Source organism: Bos javanicus, chromosome 19, assembly GCF_032452875.1.
Source record: "Bos javanicus breed banteng chromosome 19, ARS-OSU_banteng_1.0, whole genome shotgun sequence".
In the NCBI taxonomy this organism is placed as follows: Eukaryota; Metazoa; Chordata; class Mammalia; order Artiodactyla; family Bovidae; genus Bos; species Bos javanicus.
This window is the reverse complement of record NC_083886.1, coordinates 29497840-29516193: the sequence shown is the minus strand read 5'-3', so window position 1 is coordinate 29516193 and position 18354 is coordinate 29497840. Positions and strand designations below refer to the sequence as shown.

Genomic DNA, 18354 nt, shown 5'->3' with positions numbered 1-18354 from the left:
GCTTAGCACAGGTGTGGCCTGTGGGCTGGAGCCTGTCTGCCCTGCTCTCATACGCTAAGAGTGGTGCTGACAGTGATAAAGGTTGTAAAAAGACCAGCAGAGACCTTAGGAGGCCCACAAAGCCTGCACACAACATTTCCTCTCCATCTGCCCTTTGGGGAGCGGCTGGCCAGGGATGAGCCAGTGGTGCTGTCCTCACTGTGTCTTGGAGGGACAGCAGGGGCCAGCCACCACGGCCCCCAGGACGATGCTCAGTGGGTGGCAGCGGTGGCTAAGCACAGAGCCCTTCTGATTTCCCCACCACCCCAGGGGCTGTGTCCTGGGCGGGGAGGTTTGAGTCCTCAGGTGGGTGGACGACTTGGCGGCCACGTGCACCTGTTTTCTGTTCCCTCCAGGCGAGGCGGCCCGATCAGCTTCTCCTCCAGCCGATCAGGCCGGCGCCAGCTGCACATTGAGGGCGCGTCCCTGGAGCTGTCGGACGACGACACAGAAAGTAAGACCAGTGACATCAACGAGACACAGCCGCCGCAGTCCGAGTAAGTCCAAGGAAGCCGGAGGAAGCAATACTGCGGGATATGCAGGAAGTCATATGCAGGCCCCACCTTGGGGCCTCCTGCAGATCTGGGGAACCGGAGAGCTGCGAGACTCCTTCCTGAGAGATCAGTTAATTGTGTCTTAAGGCCTCATGGCCTACACACACGTCTCCTGCTTCAGATTTAGGTACAATTGCTCCCCTTTTTTTATATATATATATACACAAAACCTACACATATTAAACAGATCGCCTCATCATTGCATCTATTTTCCATATATCCACCAAGAGACCATTTTATAATACATGTTAAGAGAACCCTTTTTCAAACTAACTGCAGACCCGCTGCCAGTCGCTGGGTCATGGGGCCGCCTAGCGGTTGCCGCCCCGTCGCTCTGCATGCTCTGTCGTACAGACAGCTACCTTAGTTCTGTGTTCACGTGGCCCCTGCCTCCGCAGCCACATCAAGTCCCTTAGAACGTTATGGAACCTAAACTGCACCTGTAGCTCTCATTTCCTTCAGATGATGATTGATACTATTTCAGTGCGCAAACTGTGAAAGGGGCTTCAGCGAGATGGGGGGGGTGGGTTGGGGGAAGCAGCATCCATGGGGGTTGCAGTGCCCCTCTCCCTCAAGTCGTGGGGTCCCCGCATCTCTTCACGTGAACCGTCTTCAGCCGGAGCTGCTCTGTGCCAACAGGACAGTGGCCACGATGCAGCCGAGGCCCAGGGGCAGCCATCACAGTGACTTCTAGATGGCCTGCTCCTCGCAGCCACAGGCCCCCCAGAGCAGAAGCTAGGGGGGGCACTCTTCCTCGCCAGCCAGGCTCTCATGCTGACCTTGCAAATTCAGCCGCTGCTTTGAGCCCAAAATGGGAAGATTGGTTTTGTGTCCGAGACTTGTTCAAGTCTGTCAGTGAGAGGGACAGCACCTCGGGAACAGAGGCCACCCGCCTGAATGTTGACATGCCAGTGGATGACTCCTTTTTCATTTCTCCCTCCCCACCCCCTCGGGACAGTGTTACAGTAAACATTTAGCATTCTGTTTTGGGTTGATAGTTAATCAAACTGACATTACAGAAAGTGCCTTAGACACTACAGTACTAAGACAATGTTAAATATATTATTTGCCTCTGTAACAATTTAATGTATTAAGTTTTGACTGTGCTTCATATCATGTACCTCTCTAGTCAAAGTGGTATTATAAACATTCAGTGACAATGAATCAGTGTTAATTATAAATCCTTGATCCTCTGCAACGTGCTTGAAAACACAAACCTTTTGGGTTAAAAGCTTTAACATCTGTTGGGAAGAATTTGTCATGTGGGTTTGGAATCTTTGATTTTTCCCCCTTTATGAATTGTACTGGCTGTTGACCACCAGACACCTGACTGCAAATATCTTTTCTTGTATTCCCATATTTCTAGACAATGATTTTTGTAAGACAATAAATTTATTCATTATAGATATTTACGCCTGCTCTGTTTACTTGGAGGAAAAAGCACCCGTGGAGAATAAACAGACCTCAATAAACAAGAATAATCATGTGAATGTGCAATCTGTTTTCTCACCTTCTGTTCTGGTTGGACGCTACATAGACTTACGTGCTGATAGCCAGGCCACTTGTTCCGAGGGCACCGCACGCCCAGAAACTGTCAGGTGACAGGTGAGTTCTCTGGGCGGGCTGGAGGCTGTCCTGCTTTGCCGATGAGTGGTCCAGGACTGAGGGATGAAGTCTCTAGGACGGTTTCAGTGTCCAATCAATGAAGCCCATTACTGGATTAGAGTATTTCAAGAGGCCTGAGACGTTTCAGGCTATTTTCAGGCAGGATGCATGTTAAAAATGCTTTTGGGAGGATTCGGTGGTGAGATCCACGGGCAGCTGTGGGCCAGGTAGGATGGGCTGGAGAGAAATCTAGGGGAACACAGTCACGTGGCCATGTTGGGGCTTTTTTATGATATGCTCAAGTTAGGCTCGTTCCGGTGGTCTGAAGTACATACTGAAGCTGCTTGGCAGTTGTGAGGATGTGAAAAGTGGGCTGAACTGTTCCCTTTCTCAAAATCGTCACCACCACAGGAGAAAAGGAGAGTTGCACTTACCGTCTCTCGTGTGTCCTCACCCTTGCTTTTGGTGTCTCAGTCCAAGGGTTTGTGGAATTCAGAGGCTTTTCTGAAAAAGAATCCTTCCTTGCTAGCTGGTTTAACTGGTGTTCACGTCATACTGTTTGCCAGCTCAGGAGAAACACGACCTACGTGAACAGATTCCAATTCCTGATTCCACAAAGACGCCAACTAGATGGGACCTTTCTTCACTAAACAAACCACTGCTTCATAGTCTGAGGTTGTTCATGAAACACAACTATAGCTGGGAGCTGGGCTCTGGGCATGTCAAAGACAAAGCAGCTGGCCAGCGCCCAGCCATGGGCATATGGTCCGATGTGAGGAGGGGTTCCAGAATGTGTGGAGAAACCTTAGCCTTTTGTAGAATGCAGTCTAGACGAGCCCTCTTAGGATTTTAACTTGGTCACATACACTTTAAATGCTCTGTCTGCCCTTGCCTAAAATGCAGACACTCTAGAAGACTCTAACTTTAGTAGGAATAACACACCTGTTCCCAGCCTGCCTATCCTAGGCATGCTGACATCAGGAAGACAAGCATCCCTTCTGTCACCAACCTTCCCCCTCCCTGGAAACCTCAACTAAGATGAAATGAGGTGGAAACCAAATTCTTAACCAGCCTTCCCTATGGTTCTGGGTATCACTAACTCATGGCCCTTTCCTCCTGAAACCAACGTTGCTATGACAACAGACATGTTTATCAAGACAGGAAGAGCCCACAGTTCAGACTCTAGGAACCACCACTTCCTGCCCCACCCCTAAAAAAAATCACAACAGTCCACGGGCTGGAATCTAGAAAGTGGACACGATGGCTCCTCACCCCCTAGTTCAGGCAGGCAGGCCTGAGGGGAGTCTCCATCCACAGAGGTTTCCCAATCCCGGCCCCTTTCCCAAATTCTGAGCATTTGCTGAAATGCTGCATCTGTGCACCATCAGGACCAACCGGGCAGTCTGCTTCCTTGTGTAGCCACCCGTCATTTGGGAATCTAGCAAATCATGTGAAATGTCTCATACAATCCTTTTCAGAAATGTAATACGAAACTTATCGATAAGAGTATATTGACATGATAATACCAGTTTCCCAAGAATGTTAACCCTAATTACAGCACCATGTACTACATGTAGAAAGTATGATTACCGTAATTACAGCATCCACGTACATGCACAAAGTATGATTACCGTAATTATAGCATTCATGTACCACACAAAGTATGATTACCATAATTACAGCGTCTGTGTACCACATGTACAAGTATGATCATGTCCCCAAGCCTTAAACCAAGACTACAAACTCACGTTTGATGCACTACAGCAGTGAGGCCTGTTTATTTTTTCAAAGAAGCCCAATAATGGACTCCATGCCCACTAACTGGATGTCGTGAAGCTTACTCAAGATGTAATGTGACATAATCAGACTATTAAACACTGGATCTGACTGGGACATCCGAGCAGAGTGCTGCCTCCATCAAGGACCATACCATATGGAAGCTGAGATGCTCCTGTTCTCACGTGTGTAAATTCAGGCGCCCCACAATCACCTTCAGGAGGTGGCAGCTGTCATGTGGTTGTCATTGCCTGACTCCTGGTGAGGTCATTAAAGCCCAGCACCAGATCTTGTAGTAAGAGTATCAGCAGCTTAGAAGAAAGTTCTGGAGCCAGCAGCAGAGCAGAGCTGCATGGCCAGTGCTCACCATGCCACAGAGGACGACATTGCTCAGGAAAACATGTACAAGGACCACTTGGGTCAAGACACAATTCAGAACGTTGGAATTACAATGTGAAGTCTAGGAGTATGTCTCACATTTTCCTTTCTGTACATGAATTAAATAAGTGTGATATGATGAAAATCTGCATAAAGAAGTCTAGAAGGGCTCTTTAAATAAATACAAAGTCTTGGGGCTTTGCCAGCAGCTCAGTGGATAAGAATCCGCTTGCCAATGTAGGAGACAATGTGTTTGATCCCTGATCCAGGAAGATTCCAAATTCTGTGGAGCAGCAAAGCCCCTACTGAAACCTGAGCTCTAGAGCCCGTGCTCTGCAACGAGAAGCCACCGCAATGAGAAGCCCACGCTCCACAACTGGAGAAACCCCATGCAGCAACAAAGCACAGCTAAACAAATTTAAATACTAAGTCTTAATAATAAGCATTTTCATAGTTACAATTGCACACTTTTCCTACTGCTTTACAAAATAAAGGTGTGTCTTATAATTGCTGGCACTTCAGCATCTATGAAATACAGAACTCTCCTCACTAGGCAGTTCTGGGGTGGAACCTAAGGGCATCTGCGTGGCAAAATTTCCCCAAGGAGGCCTCAGCCCAGTCACCTGGCAGGTCCAGGGAGCCCCTGCTTTGTGCTACTTACTCAGATCTCACAACTCCTAGCACATGTCTTCAGTGAAAGAAAATCAGTCCCGTGACTTCAATTTTTAAAAAATTTGGGCCACTTTACAGGCAAATTTAGAATCCACAGAGTAAAACTAGTCCCATCTTTTCGCTTCACTTCTGTTTTAGAAAGCTGCAACTGCATGTTCATCGATTTTGTGTCCTTTTCTTATTGAGGCATGGATGAGCATGACTTACAGGTCAGTGGCTCCGTGGTCACTTGTCCAGCTGAGCAGTTATCCTAACCACTCCATTCCCCCACCAGCAGACGTTTGTATTAGTGCTACTGAGACTGACTTTGTTCTTACTACCACAGACGAGTTGTTACAGCTTATCACACGTTGTTAGATTGAGTCAAAACTTACAGAGGGTAATTCAGGCTCTGAGCCTCACATGACATCACTGCTGATCCAGGCATGTGCCAGAAAACCTGCCCAGGCCTGCCAGCCCAGCACCCTTATCCCAGGCCTCCACCTGCAAACCATGATCCGGGCAGGATCTCCCCTATATTAACAGGGGCCGCAAACTTTAAAACACCCCACAAGTGAACAAGTGAAACATCTGTTCAGCTTCCCTTGGTGAAGACTTCAGAGCTGACAGGAAACATTAACTCTTGTGGGTGCAGGCGAGCAGCAAAGTAAAGTATTACCCCACGTGCAGAACACCAACACCATAAGCTTTGTCCTGTTTTCAAATTGGCCTCCTCTTCATGTGGGCTTATCTTACATAAGAAGCCTGTTACATTAATATTACTAGAGACTTTTCCTCCTTAAAATCAAAAGAAGGAGCTTCCCTGGTGGCTCGGTGGTAAACACTCTGCCCGCCAATGCAGGAGACACAAGTTCAATCTCCGATCTGGGAGGATCCCTCATGCTGCAGAGCAACGAAGCCCATGTACCACAACTCCTGAGCCTGCGCTCTAGAGTGTGGGAGCCGCAACTACTGAGCCACGTGCCGCAACTACTGCAGCCTGCACGCCTTAGAGCTCGTGCACCGCAGTGAAGAGTAGAGAAAAGTTCATGAGCAGCAACAAAGACCCAGCACAGCCAAAAATGAAATTATAAAAAAAAATTTTTAAGGGCTACTGTATTTCTTGCCTGGAGAATCCCATGGACAGAGGAGCCTGGTGGGCGACAGTCCATGGGTCTCAAAAAGTAGGACACGACTAAGTGACTAACACACACATCCCCGTGTATATTTTTAACAGCCACGGGACCAGTTTTCAGATAAGATGCTCTAAGTCACAGGAACATGACTTACAAAGATGCCTCCTGCCTCCACTCTCATTTTTTTAAAAAAATCAAGTAACACATTTATATTTCAAAGGCCAAGCTAGTGCCCTCAATTTGCTTCAAATTTTGAGGCAGATACAGAGAGAAAAACAATCCATGAAGTAAAGAACATAGAAAAGACTTCTTAGCATCATCTGGGCAAACAATGCAGACAACTGACAGCCTGGGCCCATCTCCCTCGGGCCCTGTTCCCACCAGCGGCCAAGCTGGATACTCCCTGGATACAGGCTGTCTCTGAAGCCACTGCTCCACCCAAGGTCATGTCCTCACGTCCCCTTCCCCACAAGTGCCAGCTTCCACCATGGCTCTCAGAAGATGCTAATGGCAGCTCCAAGGCAGCCTCTGAGAGAAACAAAGCCAACACCAACTGACACAGGGAGAAGAGACGCATGGATGAGCCATGAGCCACTGTGCTCCTGCTGCTGCCCCCTTGAGCATCATTTACGAGCGTTCAGAATCAGCTCACCTCCTGAGACACAAGTCAGAGTCAAGACCAGCGAAGCCTCCAGTCTGATGAAGTGGTAAACAGCAGAAAAGGACACTGGGCCCCTTTCCAAACCTGGCTTTCCCATGAACCAGCTGTGTGAGCTCAGGCCAGTCACCTAAACCCTGGGCCTGCTTTCCCTTCTGTAAACTGAGGAAAAACCAGCTCATCCTGCTCCCGGGTCACAGTATATAGCTCTCCCTCACCTCACTGGTGACTCCACACCCCAGCTCTGGCACCTAGCAGGACTGCGAAGTTTCAGGAGCAAGGGATGGGATTGAGCAGTGAGATGAAAATACCTGGAGGCAAGAAGCTGTCCTTGGCCACCGGGAAGCTCAGCCCCTCCACGCCCACATGGGGGAGACCACCACATGGAACCAGCCCCGGGGGAGGGCTCATTCCTGGAGGTTTCAGTGGGAGCGGCACACACAGGCAATCCTGCAGCACTAGGAGGAGGGCCCACTCAGAGGAGATAAAGTAGACAGGCAAATACGCAGATCTTTCAGACCAGGAAGCAATGGCTCTCTATGAGCATGTACAAAGCAGCATCGTGAGCCAGATACAAACGGTCACTGACTTATAATGGTCTGACTTAAAGATTTTTTGACTCTACCATGATGCAAAAGCAAACACTCAACAGAAACCACACTTTGAATTTTAGATTTTCATCTTCTCCCAGGCTAGTGATACACGGTGCTATCCTCTCACTCAACACTGGCAGGGCAATTCCCAGTCAGCCACATGATAGATATGACGGCAACCATTCTGCACCCAGATGACCGTTCCATTTTCCACTTTCAGTACAGTATTCAATCAATTATATACGACAGTCAACACTTTATTATCAGGCTTTGTATTAGATGATTTTGCCCAATTGTAGGCTAATTCAAATGTTCTGAGCGTGTTTAAGGTAGACAGGGCTAAGCTGTGATGGTCAGGGGGTTAGATATAGTAAATGCATTTTCAATTTACAATGAATGGATTTATCAGAACATTGTCCGACTGTAAGTGGAGGAAGACCTGGAAAGCTGAAAGAAGCCCAGGGAATCAAGCAGCTTCCTCAGGGGGTCATATGCCAACGGTGCTGCAGTTGTAACGAAACCAGAACTTCAAGGGAGTTCCCACTCCACCCCCACAAGGTGAGCCAGGCAGCCTACTCCACCATGCTTTCACGGACCTGGCCTGTGCTCTCCTGGACCCAAAGCAAAAGTGGTGACATCAGAGAACAACACACAGGCCCCACTCCCAGCCGTTGCCTGAGTAACAGCTGACAGCCGTCTGGTGAGATGATCCCAGGAGTCCACAGCTGGGGAGGAACCAAGACATCGCTGGGGAGCCAGGGACAAGGATTCAAGCTCCAGAACTCATCTTCGCTTTAACTAGAGCAGCTGTGTGTGTTGTGCTTTAGATCTGGGGCTCCTGCATAGAGACAGAGGTCTGACACCTCTGACCTCATCCAGCCCTTCCATGATGGCCGGGAGAGAGGCTGGGAGACTGCCTGTCGGTGAGAGGCTTGGAGTTCTCAACTCAGCCAGCAGGGCTGGGCAGAGCACACACGCACGCACGCACGGACACACACACACACACGAGCGAGCATCTCTTGTGGGTCAGCTTATGACAAAATCTCCAGGAACTCAGAGAAGCTATTCCTGCCGGCGAACTGACAGACAGAAGAAAAATATTTTAATGTATCCTACACCTCAATGTTTATTCACTTAGAAACCGGAATCACTTAGTTTTCATTTACATATAGTTTTTAAATGACAAAAACGATTCTGTTTATGCTCTTTGTTATAAGCGGAGCTCAGAATCTGACACAGTCATACAGACCCCCCGAGTTTACTTGTTCCTCAAGTTCTATCAAGGGATGAGGAGAGAAGCCCAGACCCAAGTAACCTCTGATCCCAGAATACCAGCACGTTTTGTGAAAGGCAGTCCAACAAGAGGACCAGTCTCCTGGACCCACTGCAGTTACTCCAGGACTTAGCAAGTCGTCTCCAAAGTCCAGGCCCTTCCTGCCAGAGGTCTGCACAGGGCCAGGGCCATTCTCAGGCTGCTCCCGGAAATCACAGCTAAGAGCAGAAACCAGAGTCATCCTGAGGAATAAATTAGCCACAAGGGCGTATTGTACAACACAGGGAATACAGCCTGTATTCTACTGTAACTATTAATGGAATATAACTTTTAAAAACCATGAACCACAATACTGTATATCTGCAATTTGTGTAAAATTGGGCCATACTTCAATTAAAAAAAAAAGAAAGATAAAAATCAGCATGAAGACATCTGCTCAGCACATTAAACACATCATGAGGCCGCAAGAATTTTCTATGCCCGGTTCTGTGGCTGCTGTCCATCCTGTGCCCTGTGTCAGAACAGAAATGAACTTGGAACCTGGCTTTGCCACTCCAGCTGTTCTCTCGCAGGATGGCAGAAACCCAATAAAGCAACCTCAATCCTTTTTTTTTTTCTGTGAAATTTATTGTTTCCACATTAAAAGATTTTTTTTGAGGGGAAGTATTTTTTTTAACCACATGATGACCCTATACAGCTGCCCGGAGTAGGACACCATTGTTAAGTCTTTAACATGCCATATGAGTTCTGAATAAATAAAAGCTACAAAGCCCAAGTTATATACAAATACCTTAGGCGATAATGTTTACAAACCTATGTACAATAAAACAAATGTAAACAGTAAATGCAGCATGAGAGTAATCAAAGGATGCACAGGGAGGACCACTTATGGTCAGTCTGCCCCCCGGAGCTGGCGCCAGCCGGCCCCTGGAATCAGGCCACGCAACCCTTCCTGACACAACAGGACAGGCCCTCCGGAGACAAAACAAAAGCGCTCTGAAGATGTCATTTCACTGAAGGACCAGAGAGCTGCCGAGGGGGCGGCCGCCACCCCCTCCCCCAAGTCTGAGGCAGTGGAGGAGGAGACAGCAGGGCCCAGCCCTGAGAGCACCCAGGCCCCAAAGCTCCTGCTATCTCAGACGGGCCTTTGTGGCTGCTTGGGGAGGCAAGTCTATGGAATGGTAACTGAGAAAGTAAAACCAGAAGGTGCAGAAAATGCTCCCTAGTTCAGTGGCCTTCCTGACTCTTCACCAGCCACAGGCCCAACCTGGGGGGGTGGGGGGAACACATGATCATCAGCACTGGAGACGCTTGGCTGGGAGCTCAGGAGGAGACCACAAGTTGACCTGATTTGGGGAAGAACTTCTAGAAGATCTGCAATGTCCTAAACACAACTAAATCCTATCAGTACAGCAGGGCGGGGCTAGGAGATGCTGTGATGAATGGGTACTTCTGCATCCAGTGACCGAGTAATACACGCATGTATCACCTTGTGACCCACAAAAGTGCAATCATGTGAAACCAACGGCACTACGGCGAGAAGAGAAAATAGCCAGTATTGATATCGCGCAGAGTCCTGGAGCCGGACCGGGCCCAGCAGCCGCCACTGCATGCAGCCTGCCCTCTGCCAGCCGTGGGGAGGCGGGCGGAGGGGCACGAGCTGGGCCCAGGCACCGAGGGGTGAGGCGTGGGTGTCCTGGTGCTTGGAGTGGGGCAGGAGCCCCCAGCTGGAGGCCGGGCACTCACACACTGAGCGGCAGCATACCCGGTGCTGATGACGGGCGCGAGGAGCCCAGACCAGGAGGAGGAGGAGCCGGGTCAAAGCCGTTTACTGCCCTGTGGGAGTGACCAGAGCAGAGAAGGGAAGGAGAAGAGAAAGACAGTGTCATTTAAAATCACTCGACACACAGCATAATTCATCTGCTCTCTACAACTATTCCTCTTCCTGGCCCCAAGGAGAATCGTGATGGCCCAAAGGAGAGCACGGCATTGAGCACCCCACAGTCCCACAGCAATGGGATGACTCTCTTCCCGGCAACCTATCACACTGGCCATGGTGGCTGCAGCCCTGACTCACTTCCCAACAGAGCAGGTTAAATGTCTACCAGTAGGGAACCAGCTAAGAAGGGTACAACCAGTGAAATATTGCACAGCCTTTAAAAATACATTTCAGAGTTCTTAACAGCATGGAAAATATTCCAAATGCAATTAATGCTAGGTGGAAAAAGCAGGAAGTTACCGAACTGGATATGCTCAACAATATGAAGAAAAAAATTAACAGCATACGTTCTGGGCTATAACCCCTTATATAGCTAGACATTGCTATCCACAGAGCTAAATCTAGAATGTGTGAGGATGCGGGCACTCATACACACACACTCACATATATCATAAAAGGAAAATTTAACAGTAGTTACTTTTCTTCCCTCTGAGTTGTGGGTAAATTTTATCTACTACTTTGTACTTTTTTTGTTTTCCAAATCTCCTACAATGTACATGAATATCTTAAATAAGGGGGAGAAAAATAACTTTTTTAGATGGTTCAGCAAGCAAGCCAGATGGGGAGGCTTCTCTGCAGGCTCAGGAGACACCAGCCCCGCCCACACAAGTGCCCACAGCCAGGACCCTGCCCCGCCCCAGCCACCTGGCAGTGCAGCCGCAGGAAGGCGTGAGGGAGTGAGTGCAAGGCCTGGAACCCCTCTCAGGAAGCCACTGCAGCCCTTCCATACTGAAAAACTTCCTAGGGAAATGGGTCTCATTCACAGCCTGGGAGATGCAGCCAACTGCAAGGGGCCGACTGCCCCACACGTGCCCACCACTGTCCGCACTGGCCTAGTCATCTGAGGGGCCCGGGGAGTTGAATATATAGACTCATGGACAGAGATTCTCTTAAACAAAACAAAACACAGACACACATTCACCACCAAGATGACGGTTTCATACACTGCGGAGGTGAGGGTAATCTCATGGAGAAACAGGCATGCAAAGAGACTGGACTAATGACCCTTGACTACTCTGAAGAAACAGTTCACATCTGAAGAAACTAACCTGAGTGTAGATTTCCAGTTGGAAATCAAGCCTCCCACACAGGGCAAGAGCAATAGGAGGGGCTCTGACAAGGGTTCTCTCCCCACCTCAGCGATGCATTCAGAATTTTCTCTTCTCTTTGGGCTGGGGAGGTCTGATCTTTGAGCTTCATCACATTTGAAAACTTGAAATTATCCCTCTCCATCCTCCCAAGAGTAAGTGCCTGTCCCTCTTTTCTGGGGACAGAGACTCTATATGCCATTGTTGCGCTCGCAGAAGCAGCCATTTGTCTGTCATTTGTCTGCCTGGTCCCCGAGCCCCGATGCCTGCCTCTTCTAGAACCTCAGGGAGAACTAGACGGCCTCACAAAGAGCTTCAGCCCTGAACACTGACCATCAGATTCCCAGCCTGTCAGAGCATGGCAGCAGGCATGGCTAGAGACAGCCCCCAAAACTTGGCAGAAGGAAGCACTGCTGGGTACCAAGAAGAACCTGACCCGTGTTCCACAGGGCAGGCAAAAGCAGCAAATTTGAGGATGGCTCCACATGTAGGTTTAGAACTGAGCTTTCTGCATTTTCAAGCGCAATGGACCTTTAAAGAATGTCAAGTTCATCCCCACTGTTATATTGCCAAGGAAATAAAAACAGAAGGTCCACTGTTCACCAAGCTCACCCCGTGAGCCTGTCACTGGGGACCTGGGCCCACAACCTGCCTCCGCATACCCAGGCCAGCATCCTTTCCCAGCCTCCTCCCACCCAAGGACGTCCGAGAAGCTCCATGCGCAACCAACTTGGTGCTCCCAATACAGGTCAGCTCTAATAGGAAAAATACACAGTGCAATCCAAAATACGAAAAGAAACCAAGAAACTAAGTTAAATAGCTTCCCTGTGTGGCTGGAAATGGGAATTCTGACTTTGAAAGTTGGGTGGAAGAGAGAACAACAATCCAACAGGGTCCTCCCTAGGACCTCTCTGAGTCAAGAAGTTACTAAAAGACCAGAAGGAAGCTGAACCCAGAGGGAGAATTCTCAGTCTGGTGAAGTCCCTTGAGGGAACTGCAAAGTGTGCAATGAGGAAAGGTTTCTGAGAGAAGAAACACCTCCATACTCACCACATTTGGTCTCAGGGAGCAGCAAAAAAGCCGAAGGGAAATGTCCCAGTGGACAACACAGGACCAAAGAGAGAAAGAATGGGCAAGGATGGAGATACAGATCTGGGAATCATCTATGTAAAAAGGGTTCCAAAAGCTATGAAATTTCATGATCTTACCATAAAAATCTAGTTTAAGAGTCTGAAAAATAGAAAACTCAGCTAAGACAAGGAATGAAGGTCAGTTGTAAATGGCAACAGAAGAACTAAAAGAAGGGTTTAGAAGCTGGTCAGAAGGACAATAAAATTAACACAATATAGATAAAGCCTGGGGACTAAATCTGCCAGAGTAAGGACAGTTCACCTGAGAGGGCAGGAGAGAAAAGGAACAGAGGCGCTACAGCTAGTTCAGGAGAGCAGACAGGCCAACTCCAGACCCGTCCATCCAGTTAGAAGGAGAAATGGAAGCCCAGCACAGCTCCAGTCCTCAGCCCAGGCCCTGCAGACTGAAACATACGTTCCTCAAAAGGAAGGTAGATTTTACACACATGTCCCCAGCTACCACTCCACTTTCCTGGGGAACACAAGCATGAGCAGAGGAGAGGCCCCACACAGCAAGAATCCACTATCACCCGTGCTGAGAAAACAGAAGACACGGGGTAACAGGAAGCACCCCAGGCCCATGGAGGCAGTCAAATGTGGTCCCAGAGCCTGGCAGTGACCCTGACCCCCACCCCAGACTGCTGGCGTCCTCTCTACAGCACCCTGTACAGGAGTACATCAGCCCATTCACAACCGCCCCAGGACCACTACCATTTGCTCGTTTTTGTTTGCACAGCTGAACTAATAATAATGTACACAGTCAAACCAAACAAAAACTTGAAAGTTCACTCATGGGCTGGAAGCTGGTTAAAGTAGAGTCAGCCCCATGCAGTTAGTAAACCCGGTTTGTTAATGTGAATGCGTCTTCCACCACACACCATGATTAAGAATAAGAGAGCACAGCAAACAAATGCAGTTACCCATGAACAACGTGGGAAATATGACTTTTTCTTGCCTAATAAAAAAAGGAAAAAACATTAAACAGTAACACAATACTATTTTCACACTATGCCCTAAAATTAGCCTACACTCACCTACACACACCCTGAAAGAAATCACACTGGCTTACAAAATTAGGGCATAAGAAACTAAATAAAAGCTATGGAGGAAAAAGAACATTTTGGGGGGAACTCAAGTAGCTGTGCTACCTGTGAACTAGTGTCTTTATGGATGAGCAATGTGAACAACTGGTACAGGTTGGAGGAAGCAGAGCAACACGGAGAAACAGGCCCAGTGACCCACATTTTAGGAACTGGTGACATGAACACAGACTAGATAAAATCCTGACTCCAAGAAGCCTTCCACTAACCAGAACTTACACAATATTTTCAGAACCCATAAAGCAATATATAACAAGAAGGCTTTATGTTTATGTGGTCAAGACTCACCCCATCTGAGGATTCTGTGGAACGCAGGAGGGTACAGTGCATACACGTACACTCACATACTTGCACACGCATGCAAACCAACTCTCCCAAACAACGTTTCTGTGGGCTCCTAGGAGCACCAGGAAAACTACAGTTAACAGAGCCACAGACAGACTCCTTAGGAGTGAGAGGCATGCCAGGCAACTTGTGGAGCCAAAGCTTTTTCTCCAATGAAAAGCTTCTTCTCACGCTGAAACTACAAGCTACGTTTCTACCAGAACTGGCACTTTTTCTTTCAACCAGTCAGATGCAATAATGGAGCTGGGAGTGGGGATATTTACCCCTTCCTTTTGCAGCAGGTATAAGCCATCATGGTTTTTATCTAGTTGCTAGGTCAGCAGAAAGGAAGGCCAGAGGTAAAAAGCCAGGCAGGCCAGAAAGAAGCCAGAATCAAAGCAAAGGATCAAGAAGGAAGAACACTGCAAAATCCACACAAGAGTTATCCTCAGGAAGACGGCAACTAGATACACACAACTCAAGCAATAACAGGTTCACATCTGAGTGTGCATATACCATCTATTTACTACACAAACTAACACTTAAGAAAAGGCCAGACCACACAAAATATTTATTGTTAATAGAGTAAAATTAAAAATCTGTACTATTTAATCAGGTCCTCCACAATTCTAAACACCATCTGTAACTATTTCTATCAAGAAGCATATTTCCAGGTTCAGTTCAGGACATAAAGCCTATCCTACACCTAGGATCTTCAGGGGCTCTGTCACAGTGCCCAGGGCCCCTCCTGGTTTCAGGTGACCCTGAATCCTCTGCCATCTGCCTAGACTGGGTTCTTCTCTGGGCAATCACTGCCCTGGTAAGAAGACAGAATGGTGAGCCTGAACTGATGATATTATGCCTCCTTCGTCATGACTGCTCTAAGGACTATTTTTTTGCAAAGGCATCTGCCGGACCAATCTATTTACAGTTTTGCCTGTTCTCACATCACATGGGGCCCACGGCCCATTAAGAAATATTCCAGACAGACAAATAACTACTGTTTGGAAATAGTCATAAGCTCCAGGAAAAATCATTAGGCACTACTTCCAACCCTCATGAAGACTTCCTTAAACTTTCCCTGTATTGTTCTGGGGAAATGCCACCTGTAATGTAAATATATCTACCTTTTTATTTCACACGTACCATTATAGTAGAAAAATGGCACTCCTCAAGGTTGCCTGAAACTCCTAAACCTAAGGAATATTAATTTTATTCCTACCACCACTGGGGAGCCCCAATGGTTAGAATAAAATTCTGATTTATATGTTGATATTTTAGAATGGGCTTTTAATGAAATGTGTATAAAGAAAGCCCTGATTTATATATTATTTGAGAATATGTTCCCTAATGAAATACACGTACTTTGAGGTAGAATTCTTGAGGGAGAGAGAGAAACCAGAATACTCCACTCCACAAGGACGAACAACAAAAAGCTTTACAGAGTGGCTGCTGCTGTTGTTGCTGCTGCTAAGTCACTTCAGTTGTGTCCAACTCTGTGCGACCCCATAGACGGCAGCCCACCAGGCTCCGCCATCCCTGGGATTCTCCAGGCAAGAACACTGGAGTGGGTTGCCATTTCCTTCTCCAATGCATGAAAGTGAAAAGTGAAAGTGAAGTAGCTCAGTCGTGTCCAACTCTTCGCTACCCCATGGATTGCAGCTTAACCAAGCTCCTCCATCCATGGGATTTTCTAGGCAAGAGTACTGGAGTGGGGTGCCATTGCCTTCTCCTTACAGAGTGGACTACGTATCAAATCAGGTTCTCCATTGGGGGAGAATGGACGTATGTATATGTATGGTGCAGTCCCTTTGCTGTCCACCTAAAACTATCACAACATTGTTAATCGGCCATAGTCCAATATAAAATAAATTAAAAAAAAAATCAGGTTCTCTACAAATGTACCACCGTCACTGAGGAAAGCAGAAAATGTAAGTTCCTTTAGGTAACTATGAAGATTTCTATATTGTTTTCACAGAACAAGAACCTATGGCCCCTCTAACTCAAAGCAGAGACACAGACCACTGGTGCCTCAGCTGCTAATTCCACTGCCAGCCACCTTAAGTCACAAGGTCAGCATTCCAGACCACAGGCTCTAACCAGTTACCTAGACCAAGGCACACCCATACAACAATATAACCATGCAGCGTTTTGTGGTTTTCTTTTTTTTTTTCCTTTAATTGAAGCAGAACAATATGTACTGACACGGAAAGCTACTGGCAGTATCAGTCACCACAGGCATGTTGCGAGCAGTATTTAAGGTATCTCCTAAGTTTTTAAAAGCAGAGCAGATGCATAAGATGATTTTACGTGCTTAACTGTATAGATGAATACATGAATAACTGTAAAGATGCAAAAATAGTGTGAAAACAGATGACACATATTTTTACTTTATATATTTTCTGCACCAAAAATTTTTTTGTATTAATAATGTATTGCTGCTTTAATCTTATGACAATTTTTAAATTCTCAATTCCCCCCAAAATATCTTCACATCCTACAAAACTTTTTATGTCCTAAACTGTACTTGATCCAGTGGTCTTATATTTTCTCTAAAATCTTCAGACAGTAGGTTTGTTGAAGAGTTCACACATAACGTGATCACCATGTTCTCTTCTACTCTTAGCAAATATTTGCCAAGATAGTCTACCATCCTGCAAGCACCCTGAGAAAACACAAGGACCATATCACATTCATCTTTAATCCCTGGCTGCCTTTCACAAGTCTGCTTCCCAGGACAGAAGCTTCAGAGTCATGGTTCCCAGGGCAACAGACTCCATGGGGACTAGAAGACATAACAGACTTCACATCCCCAAAGATCTGAATGATAACACTTCATTCAGGTAGATTCAGGTAGATTCATCAAACTGAGTTTATCTTTTTGAAGTTCAATAAACTCACTCAATAATATGTAACTTCATGAACCCAAAAATTAACATGTAGAATTTCCAAAACTTACCCTTTGTCAAAGAAAGACGTGTGCCCTGATCGAGAGAACTTCGTGCCATTGCTATTCATCACCCCACAGTTAACATTCCCTGAAATATAGGATTTTCGTGATGCTTGGTCCTTTGCAAAATTCCTGCAAGCTGCTAATTTGGATTCTAAAGCCTAAAAAGGAAGAAGGAATGATTAGGTTGTCAAAATAGTAGCTGCACATAAAAATCTGCATTTCAAACCATTTCTATTTCAAGACTCAAACTTTATTCTCTCAGTTGGTAATGATGGCTTTTTAAGCCATTATCAATTTCTAGTAGGAAGAGGGGATATTCACGCTGGCTCCCTTTCTAATGAACTCAGAATATTTATCCTTCGGTATTATTGAGGGATACAGATATAATTCTCACCTTACAACTAAAAGAAATGTGGCACAGTAGATAGAGATGGATCCCAGGTCCCTTGGCCCTAATCCACTGTTTTCCCTCTGACCTCTGGACTGTTAGTTGGCTGGTTGGGTGTGTGCATATGTTTTGGAAGCAAACATTACAAAAAAACGCAGAAACATCAATTGAGGACTTTTTAAAGTGGCCAATTCTTTCTTTAGGGCTTCACGTTAGTTTCTAGTGTATCAGAATGGATAAGAGCATTTACAACGCCTCATGTGAAGTTAAATTCTATTCTGCTTCTGAGAGCACACTGTAAAACGTCTATACCCTCTGCCTATAATTAAATAATTCATTTGAAAGTGACGCCAGCCCTTTAGCATTTACCTCTAAACTGACTGCCTGCTTAGCACCTGTCACCACAACACCTGGCCAGTGGCAGCTTCTACAAACCAACAGATGACACGAAGAGAAGTTTTTCATCAATTTCCATCACACACAAGTATCACCAACTCCCCCTTCCCACAACCATTTTGCCAAATCAAACCCCTCTCCTTGCAAAAAAAGAGAGAGAAGGAAGAGGATTATAATCCATGAGGGAAAAAAAGGGCAAAGAACACTCCAAAAAAAAAAAAACACTCCAATCCTATTATCCTTGACACTAAGGGATTTGGAATGCACTGGTAAATTAAATCCACAGCTAACATACTTCACCCTGAGAACCCTC

General features: G+C 46.7%; 2 protein-coding genes across 10 annotated transcripts in view; one reads left to right on the top strand and one right to left on the bottom strand.

The window, feature by feature from the left end:
* The window catches only part of MYH10 (myosin heavy chain 10), a 121941-nt gene extending 119940 nt beyond the window's left edge, over positions 1 to 2001 (top strand). For all 6 annotated transcript variants that reach the window (XM_061390996.1, XM_061390995.1, XM_061390994.1 and 3 more), the window contains one exon: positions 396 to 2001. In XM_061390996.1, coding sequence (XP_061246980.1) covers positions 396 to 540 — 145 coding nt within the window. In that variant the 3' untranslated portion in view covers positions 541 to 2001. The remainder of the gene's footprint in view (positions 1 to 395) is intronic.
* NDEL1 (nudE neurodevelopment protein 1 like 1) overlaps positions 1517 to 18354 on the bottom strand; it is a 41994-nt gene continuing 25156 nt past the window's right edge. The window contains exons 8-10 of one of the 4 annotated variants that reach the window (XM_061391009.1): positions 17264 to 17415; positions 13801 to 13835; positions 9269 to 10499 (exon numbers count right to left, since the gene is read on the bottom strand). In XM_061391009.1, the coding sequence (XP_061246993.1) occupies positions 10492 to 10499; positions 13801 to 13835; positions 17264 to 17415 (195 nt within the window). In that variant the 3' untranslated portion in view covers positions 9269 to 10491. Of the gene's footprint in view, positions 2782 to 9268; positions 10500 to 13800; positions 13836 to 16181; positions 16970 to 17263; positions 17416 to 18354 lie in introns of those variants that run through there. The other 3 variants (XM_061391012.1, XM_061391008.1, XM_061391011.1) reach the window with 3 other exon arrangements.